Here is a 9,767-nt window from a genome sequence, read left to right as displayed (position 1 = left end):
CTTTTGCAGTATAGGTAAATAAAAGTCGGTTTATGACTTCACCACCAAGTGCTAGATTTAAGGTAGAAAGCATAAAAAACACATCTTAACTACTGCAGGCTCAACGGCCAAAAACTACCAATAAGGTGGTGATGGAATCTCCGTAAAACATGTAATTACGAAGCAGAAAATGTCCCCACAAATTGCGCCAATGTTGGCCGCCCCTTTTCCCTCTTTAAAAACCCCTCCATCCGCCTCATTCCTTCTATCCCCCACTCTTCTTTCCTCAACATAACATACACTTAGTTTCCTTCTTCAATACAACCATCACAATGAGACAACACACAATGCCAATCCTCCTCTTCTTCTTCTTGTCTTCTCTTCTTCCTGCTTCCCTCGTTGCCGCCTCCGCCGTACATGATCCCGACGCCATTGCTCAACAAGTCCATAGGTATATTACAACGTACTTTTTTTATACACGTATAAGTTCGCGTACATCTTCTTAAAAATGAAACTTTTTCGCCCTGTGTGTCAATCAGACAAAAGAAAGGAAAATGGTGGGTATCAAGTGACTAAAATGCTCCATGTTCCTTTGTTGACAAAATGGGCGCCATTAAGGTGATTAAGGATACAAACTTGTAACCACAAGGTCACGAGTTCAAATCCTAACCTTCTTGATTTGAGCCAGTTAGTTATGAGCAGTCTAACAAACTGGTTTATTTCATTGTGATTCTTTACCGGTTAAGGTCACAAGGTAAAATTTACCCAGTATTACACATCCTCCAGTAGTAGTTGCAACGAGTTGACGTTGTAGACAAGTGTTGCATTTTTAACTAAATGTTTATTAGTATAATGTCGGTTAGTATAGCTAGCAGCCTAGCACATGCAATTCCCTGGCTCTGCCGAAATTTGGATTTATAGTTTGGTGGCGTAATTTGAACGTTAAATATAGGTGGTCGAGGTTGACGTGAGTGGACATATAAGTCAAAATAATGTTTCATTATTGTTATTTATGATTTTTTTTTTACAAAAAAAAAAAAAAAAAAAAAAAAATAGGAGCATCGAAAATGCAACGAGGAGGAACCTGGGCTATCTGTCGTGCGGAACAGGAAATCCGATCGACGACTGCTGGCGCTGCGATCCCAACTGGGAGAAAAACCGGCAGAGGCTCGCCGACTGCGCGATCGGGTTCGGCAAGAACGCCATCGGCGGGAAAGGCGGGAAGATTTACACGGTGACAGAATCCGGCAACGACGACCCGGTGAACCCAAAGCCGGGGACTCTCCGGTACGGCGTCATCCAGGAGGAGCCGCTGTGGATCATCTTCGCTCGCGACATGGTGATCCAGCTGAAGGAGGAGCTGATCATGAACTCCTTCAAGACCATCGACGGGCGCGGCGCCAGCGTCCACATCGCCGGCGGGCCCTGCATCACGGTGCAGTACGTGACGAACGTCATCATCCACGGCGTCCACATCCACGACTGCAAGCAGGGTGGGAACGCCATGGTGAGGTCGTCGCCGACGCACTACGGGTGGCGGACGCTGTCGGACGGCGACGGGGTGTCGATCTTCGGGTCCAGCCATATCTGGGTGGACCACTGTTCGCTGTCCAACTGCCGGGACGGGCTAATCGACGCCATTGAGGGGTCCACCGCCATCACCATTTCCAACAATTTCATGACTCACCATGATAAAGTCATGCTTTTGGGCGCCAGCGATTCCTACGTCCAAGACAAGAACATGCAGGTCACCATTGCTTTCAACCACTTCGGTGAAGGCCTTGTTCAAAGAATGCCCAGGTAATCATCATACCCAATCCCCTTACTTTAACTTTTTAATTCCTTTCATTTTTTTTTTAGTAATAACACCCTGTAAGTCCGCTAACTGAACCAAACACAAAATAAAACAGATGTAATATCTGTTCATATATATTTTCTAAACGTATTTCTGTGACATCTCATTTGAAAGAGTCCCAGTTATACAGTTCGACCACACAGGTATTTGGCAAATTAAAAATAATATGAATTCAATGTAACTAGTATAACAATAAAAAAATAAATAAACTTTTGAAATTGAATACTTTGTAGTAATTGTTGCTTTCATACGACAGGTGTCGGCACGGGTACTTCCATGTGGTAAACAATGACTACACCCATTGGGAAATGTATGCTATTGGAGGGAGTGCTAACCCAACTATCAACAGTCAAGGCAACAGATTCCTTGCCCCTGATGCCAGGTTTAGCAAAGAGGTGGGCTCACATCTATAATAAACTGTATTTCCTTATACAAGTATAATAGTAGTATTACGGTTCGATGACAGGATACAGAAATTTTAATTTTTGAATTTATATAGGTAACGAAGCATGAGGATGCACCGGAGAGCGAATGGAAGAATTGGAATTGGAGAACAGAAGGCGACTTAATGTTGAACGGTGCGTTTTTCACGACATCGGGTGCAGGGGCCTCGTCGAGTTATGCCAGGGCTTCGAGTTTGAGCGCGAGGCCTTCTTCGGTTGTTAGCTCCCTTACTTCCGGGGCCGGTTCGCTTTCTTGCCGGAAGGGTTCTCGATGCTAACTATTTACAAATTATGATATATACAACATCTTGTTAAAATTAAGTTATGCTAAATATGGGAAATGTTTTTAAATTAGGAATATAATTCAAAAATTAAAGGGAGGGAAAGGAAATAATTAAAGAAGTGAAGTAGTCTAGCTAGCTAGGGATTGACTACATGGATTTTTCATTCAATTCCCTCCAATTTTTCACTTTTGTTATTTTAATTTTGTTCTGTTATTTGACTTGATCTGGTTGGGAAGTACAACCTCTGCACGCTGCTCAAGTGCTCTGGCTTTATTGTTAGCTGCATGCACAGTTTCAATTCTTATTGGATTCTGAGAAAGCATGTCCAGAAGTGTTGAGATATATACATTTTGTTTTATCATCAATATATATGTTTTATTTTAAACTCTCCCACTCTCTCTCTCTCTCTGTCTTTTTATCTGTTTGTGTATTTGTGCGTGTGTGGTCATCAAGAAATTGGGAAAGAATGAAAGGGTTCAATGGAAACAACAAAATACAAAAACAGTGGGATCAAGACAAAGGTAAAGACTAAAGGTAAGACATGCACATAATTTAATTTACCTACCAAAAAAGCAATAATCTATAGTGATGATGATAGGGTAAGCTCAACAACCTATGCAATTCAAACTAGAGTTAAATGTAGGACAGGTAACTCAATGTTCAATTTATTAGTTGGAAGGATCTTTTCCTTTTTTTTTTTTTTTTTTTTTTTTTTTTTTTTTTTTTTTTTTGGTTATACCACGAACGGTCCAAAGCAGGCTTTAACTATATGATGCATCTTTAAACTCATACTATATTCAAACTAATTTTTTCATACGAAGGGTTCAAACTTTCTATTAAGGGGGCGTTTGGTTCAGGTTATATAACATAACCAAGGGAATGTGACATTCCAAAGCTCACATTCCGGTGTTTCCTCCACATAGGATTTTGAAGGGAATGTGATTCCCTTCAAAATCTTAGGTAATGTAAGATAACCTTGGTTATGTTAGTTTATTATATATATATATATATATATATATATATATATATATATATATATATATATATATATATATATATATATATATAATTATTTTTGTAATTATATATATTTTTTATTTTTATTATGTTATGTTAGCATATAAAATAATTTTATTTCTCAAGTTCAAGATTTTAGTTAATATTTTAAAATCATGTAATTATATATGATACCGTTATCTTATTTATTTATTTTAATTTTTAAATTTATTAAAATATATGGAAATATGTTAAGAATATTATAGTGTGTATAAAAGATAACCCTAAACCAAACATCATTATATTACATACCCCAACTTTAACCAAACACGGAAATCTAACATTCCCAGTAATCTAACATTCCCAGCAATCTAACATTCCCTAAGGTAATCTGATATTCCGTGAACCAAACGACCCCTTAGAGTAAAATGAAAGTGTATATTAATTCACAGAAACACATTACAACATAGGGTTTAAATAGGGAAGGTTCTAACAGTTTTGCACCAAAACTACAAGAGGGAAAGTATGACAGACTAGACTAAATTAACTAAAATAAATAAATATAATAAAATATATAAAGACATTATGCTTAAAAGATGAGCTAGAGTGCACGGTCACACACATCAACCAAACTGATTATTTTTACTTCCTATTTAATGTGAAAGTAGTGGGTTTTATCTAAAATAAATAAATAAAGATTATCACATGTAATAAATTTTACAGTGCATATCCCTTTCAGTTTAAATTGATATGATGTCCTACTCGGATCATTCTCAATATATAATTCTAATTGACAAATTGAAAACATGTGGTCAAATTAAAAAAATCAATAATATTTATCACTCTATATATAAGTCTATAATAAATACTGTAAATTCTCTTTGAATATGAAATCAAAATATTTCTTTTATACATTTACTGCTCTAATTCATAAAGGAAAAAATTGAAAATATATCTTTTTTTTTTTTTTCTATTCAAGATAACTTCCCTGGTGTTGAGAAAATAGTTTGCTTAATGAGCCTTCAATTCTCTCGTGAAAGCTTTTCGAAATGCTTCTTCTTCTCCTAAATACTGTCTACTGAACCATTGAATTAAGTTTATGCGGACAATTTTTCGAAATGCTAAAACTATTGAATTGCAACGAACTCAACAAAATGCATGCAGGAAAACTGGAAAAGGTACGCTCAAGGGCATTGAAAAAGAGATTGTGGATCTTGAATGCAAGCAATTTCCTAATGGTTCCTACTTAATTTTAATTTCAATTATTAGTCTGGATTAGAAACAAGATCTATGCTAGAAATAATAAAGAACAAGAAAAAGAAATGTAAAAAGAACCAGACAACAATAATTATTCACGAGAGCTACACTCCTACGTCTGCGGAGCCACTCACGTAAGCCTAATCCACTAGATGATCAACAAGGAATACAAGGGGAGAGTTCAAATACACACTACGATACACACTACTACTCCAGCGTACTCTTCATCATCTCAGCCATCTTCAACACAGCCAAGGTGTCTTCAACAAGCTGATATAATAATAGAAATAACTAGAGGAGGACTTGAAGAGAATTCGATAGATATATTATATTTCCTTAAATCTTCAATTTGATAGAAAATCCAAGATAGCTATTTATAGGAATGAATTGGAACTTCTTTGTCAGAAAATGTGCAGCCACCAAATCCTCAAGAGAAGCTGCACCACATGATTTAGATCACCACTAAATAGCATCTGAAGATTAGATAACCACTTTTGAAAGAGTTTTCACCCGTTCTGGAGCGCATCCTGATTGTGATCCAGAGCCTAACAACTATTTTATTTGACAACTAATTAAGCCAACAAAGTGGGTCTAGTGTGTAACATTTTTTACACTTGCATCGATCCAATTCAAATACAATAGTAATCATGATAGTGAAGATAATTTTATTTTATTTACATTCAATTTATAATATTGGATCATTCTAAGTATTTGTCAATTACTAAAATATAATTTGTTAAGCATAAAAATTCCTTTAGGGTGTGTTTGGAAACGCAGAAAATGATTTTTGAAAATCATTTTTCGAGTTTTGAGTGTTTGGTAAGTAGGAAAACACTAAAGTCAATGGAAAATGAAGTTGGGTCAATGGAAAATAGAGCCATTTTTATGGAAAATGACTTCCCCTTTTTTTTTTTTAGGGGAAGTCATTTTCCGCTTCATCCTTCTTCTCCGCTTCTTCCTTCTCGACATCACTTCTTCGATTTTGGACATCGCTTCTCGTCATTGAAAAATCAAGGGGAAACACAAATTCTGGATTTCCAAGTCAGAAACCAATTTGGTTTCCGACTTGGAAATCCAAGTCGGCGGAAACCAGAAAATGGCTCTCTAGTTTCCGGTCGGAAACCAGAGAGAGCTTCTCTCTGGTTTCCGACCGGAAACCAGAGAGCAGCTCTCTTTGGTTTCCGGCCGTGGAAACCAGAGAGAAGCTCTCTCTGGTTTCCGGTGGTCGGAAACCAGAGATAACAACGGAAACCAGAGAGTTTTGTACTCTCTGATTTCCGTCATTTTTTGTTTTTGAATTTTTTTAATAAATAATATTATTTGATTTTAAAAATAAATATTATTATTTAAAATATTATTGTAAATTTTATATATTTTAAACAAAATAATTACTTATATAAAATGTGTAATTATACAATTCTACATCATTTCCAGAAAATGAGCCAAACACCAAAAGACAGTTTTCCATTGTGTAACCAAACACCGGAAAGGAAAATGACTTATGGAAAATGAGATTTATGGAAAATGACTCATTTTCCAAAAGTTATTTTCCAGAAGTCATTTTCCTGCTTTCCAAACGGACCCTTAATTTAATAATCTTGATATTTTGAAAGAATATTAATTTTGGCATGAGTTCATTACTTTTAGCTCTCCTGACTATCAAATTGCAGTTAATATTTGAAAGTAACAATCTAAAACCACTTTTATCATAAGTCATTGATCTGTACAACTTGTATAGTCTAGACTTAAATAATATTTTATGAATGTGACTTACCCTAAAAATAAACAAAGCTACATTTTTTTGAAAGGATAACAAAGCTACATAAGTAGTGAACATCGAGAATAAAAAGCTAGGCATAAACTCTTTATGTTTATGAATTTTAATTAAAAGAAATACAATATATATGGTGTATTTCTCTCTTTTCTTATTTTTTCATGGGGAAAATTTTGGTACATATATATACATAAAGGTAAAGCATTTATTATAAATTTAATTTCTCAGAAATTTCACAAAAATTAATTTTAAAAATGTTCAGAACAAGAATATAAAGGCATAAGGTAAATGTGTCTATACAAAAGTTTTTATCCACAACATAAAATGGAAACTTATTTATGTGAGGGAGGGAATAGTACTATTAACAAATAATTTTTTTTTAAATATTTAATCTAATAATTTGGTACAATTGAATACTTAACGAAACGGTAAGATTAAAGGTTGGGTCGAGCATGATTCTGAAACAAGGCTGATATTAGTCTTATAATAATGAGGATATAAGGTGTAAAAAAAAATAAAAAATACATTTGTTAGCATTTTTGACATCCGTTTGTTAGCATTTTTGACATATAAGGTTTAGGTAAGGTTGTTGAATTTGGTTTTGATGGGACAGAAAGTGGAGTAATTAAGTGCTACAATCTTGTTTTAATGGATGCCGTGATATATGGCATTAAATTGGGTGCATATGTATCTTGTGCACCCTCCATACACCATAATAATCAATTAATCTCAAAGCTGGACATATTTGAAAATAATTTTCTAGAAAATTATTTTGTGAATTGTGTTTTCAACAAAATATCACAAATTTCCTCATTCTTTGTTACGTTGTCCCCAAAAAGTTGAATCCTCAACTCTAAGGGCCCGATAAAATATTTGATCTGAGAGGTTATTGTGCACAAAGAGCTTCCTCACTTTGAGATTTTGCTTTTATAGTATCACTGGTGAGACTCAATCCCAAATATTTAATTTGTTCCCAAACTCCACCTTTGTGACCAAGTGAGCTGTCCATGCGGACAAAATTTCCTCATTCTTGACCAACCAAAATCATTAATTAATGACTAACATTTACATGTGGATTGTGTTTTCAGTGTCTTTTAGGTTAACGTCTCATTTCATGTACAGCACAATTAGGTATGATTTTATTTATTTTGAACCATAATTTTTAAAAAAATAATATTTTATATTGTGATATGTATATCACTATATCTCTTGCTTAAACAAACAAAGTAAGCTATTAATGCATGTTTTCTTCTATGTAAGCCTATTAAGGAGACAAGGAATGACATATATTACATACTTGTGATGAATTGTCTTTGGTTGTATTGGTAGGAAATAACACAATAATTCAAAATAGAGGTACACAATATCAATTGGAAAAAACCTTCTTATATTCATTAACATTCTACATATATACATTATTAGTCAAAAGATCTACAGGGCTTAGGCATATATTTTGCTTTTAACAACTTCTATTTCAAATGCACTAATGCCATTTGATGTTGACTACATAAAAAATTATAGAATATTATTTAAATTTGAGGAATTTTTCACCCATTAATTTTTTTTTTTAGAATGAACTCTTTAATTATATTTAAATACGTATTATTATTATTATTATTATTATTATTATTATTATTATTATTATTATTATTATTATTATTAGTGCTCTGATAATTTAGAAACGACCAATAAATTAAAGAACATTGAATTGATAATTGTCAAATGAAACACTTACTATTATGTCAAAAAGTATAGCTATTATTTAATTAAGGTGCATCTTTAATTATTTATATTTACATAATTATTGTACTATCATGATATTTTAATAGCATAATATTGGATTTGGCCATTTAAATTATTTCTGTTCAGTAATCTTTTAATTGTTTGAGCTATTATGTAGCTTACCAAACCCTTGCTATCATTGCTTCTAGCTAATTAAAGTCTCCTCCATCTTTTTTTCTTTTCTTTTATTTTGTTGGACTAAGTTGTACGTAATTTGAACATTTGTCTCAAAAGTACAAAACAAAAAAAATAAAAAGTTATCAAAAATAACCTAACGTCTTGATAACATAAAATCACAAATAATTCTAGAAATCAAAGTAATCTGCAATCAAATAAAGTTAATTATAATGCTCTACATAGACCAGCCAGTCAACCTTACACAAAAAGTGTATTAATGTTTGATCTAAAATTTAAAAGAACTAATTTGTCTTATCAATATCTGGCAGAGACAATTGCACTACTCCTAAGAACATCATCACCCCACAGACCTTCAATCCTAGCAATGACATCATATATATCTTTATGTGATTGAATATATACATTTCATAAGTTAGTAATTACCAATCAACAAAGATGATCCATATGCTTAGTTTCATTAAAACGTACCACATTAATAGCATCATATCCCCTCAACCAAATTTCAGAAGTAGCATATCAAGCATCAACCAGTTACCCATATAAATTTAGTCATCAAAGTCTCCATTCTGGATTTTTATGGGGATGGTATCACCCCTAATTATATTCCACAATTTGGGTTTATCAGTTTAGCCACCCATTATATTTTTCAAGCTCTAATAACAGTAGATAATCCTAATTTCATTATCTATATATGTTCCAACCATGATTCACAAGCTCAAAAAAGTATTCAATTGAGATTGATTAGGATGTCAATTGGGTCAGCCCGCTGAATTTTGGGCTAGTCTTACAAGACTGTTGGACTTATCAGTTTGGGTTACGTTAAATGGTATTTTTTATTTTTTGTTTGGGTTGAGTTGGCCCTAACCCTATACTGTGGGTTGTCGGGCGGACTAAACCATTGAACTAAAACTGAAAAATGAGAGTAGGTATCCACATTCAATGGAGCGGGATGAGTTTTGAAAAAAATCCACTCACGACGTCGACACTCGACAGGTTGGAGGGATATTGATAAACTTATGTTGTGTATGTGTGTGTGTGTATATACACATATCTTCTAGGAAGCCCGCAAGTTGGTCCATGACCCGCACGGGCTAACCCGTGTAGCCAACAATTCGCGGAGGCTAAGGTCGTGAAACCCGTATTTTCGCAAGTAAAAGATTTTAGGTCCTAACCTATCCCATCGCAGGTCGAATTAGGACTAGTCTGCAAATTTATGCCCACTTTGACAACCTTAATTGAGATTGCATGCATCTTTAGAT

General features: G+C 34.0%; 1 protein-coding gene across 1 annotated transcript; it reads left to right on the top strand.

The window, feature by feature from the left end:
- The first annotated feature begins 228 nt into the window (after positions 1 to 228).
- LOC109180076 (probable pectate lyase 18) lies at positions 229 to 2,949 on the top strand. Its single transcript, XM_019329576.1, has 4 exons — positions 229 to 430; positions 1,036 to 1,779; positions 2,091 to 2,229; positions 2,334 to 2,949. Exons 1-4 carry the CDS (start codon positions 312 to 314, stop codon positions 2,553 to 2,555), a joined length of 1,224 nt encoding a protein of 407 aa, XP_019185121.1. The 5' UTR covers positions 229 to 311; the 3' UTR covers positions 2,556 to 2,949.
- The last annotated feature ends 6,818 nt before the right edge of the window (positions 2,950 to 9,767 follow it).

Source organism: Ipomoea nil, unplaced genomic scaffold (genome assembly GCF_001879475.1).
Source record: "Ipomoea nil cultivar Tokyo-kokei standard unplaced genomic scaffold, Asagao_1.1 scaffold0987, whole genome shotgun sequence".
Lineage (NCBI taxonomy): Eukaryota > Viridiplantae > Streptophyta > Magnoliopsida > Solanales > Convolvulaceae > Ipomoea > Ipomoea nil.
The sequence above is the reverse complement of the archived record's forward strand: the minus strand, read 5'-3'. Positions and strand labels throughout refer to the sequence as shown.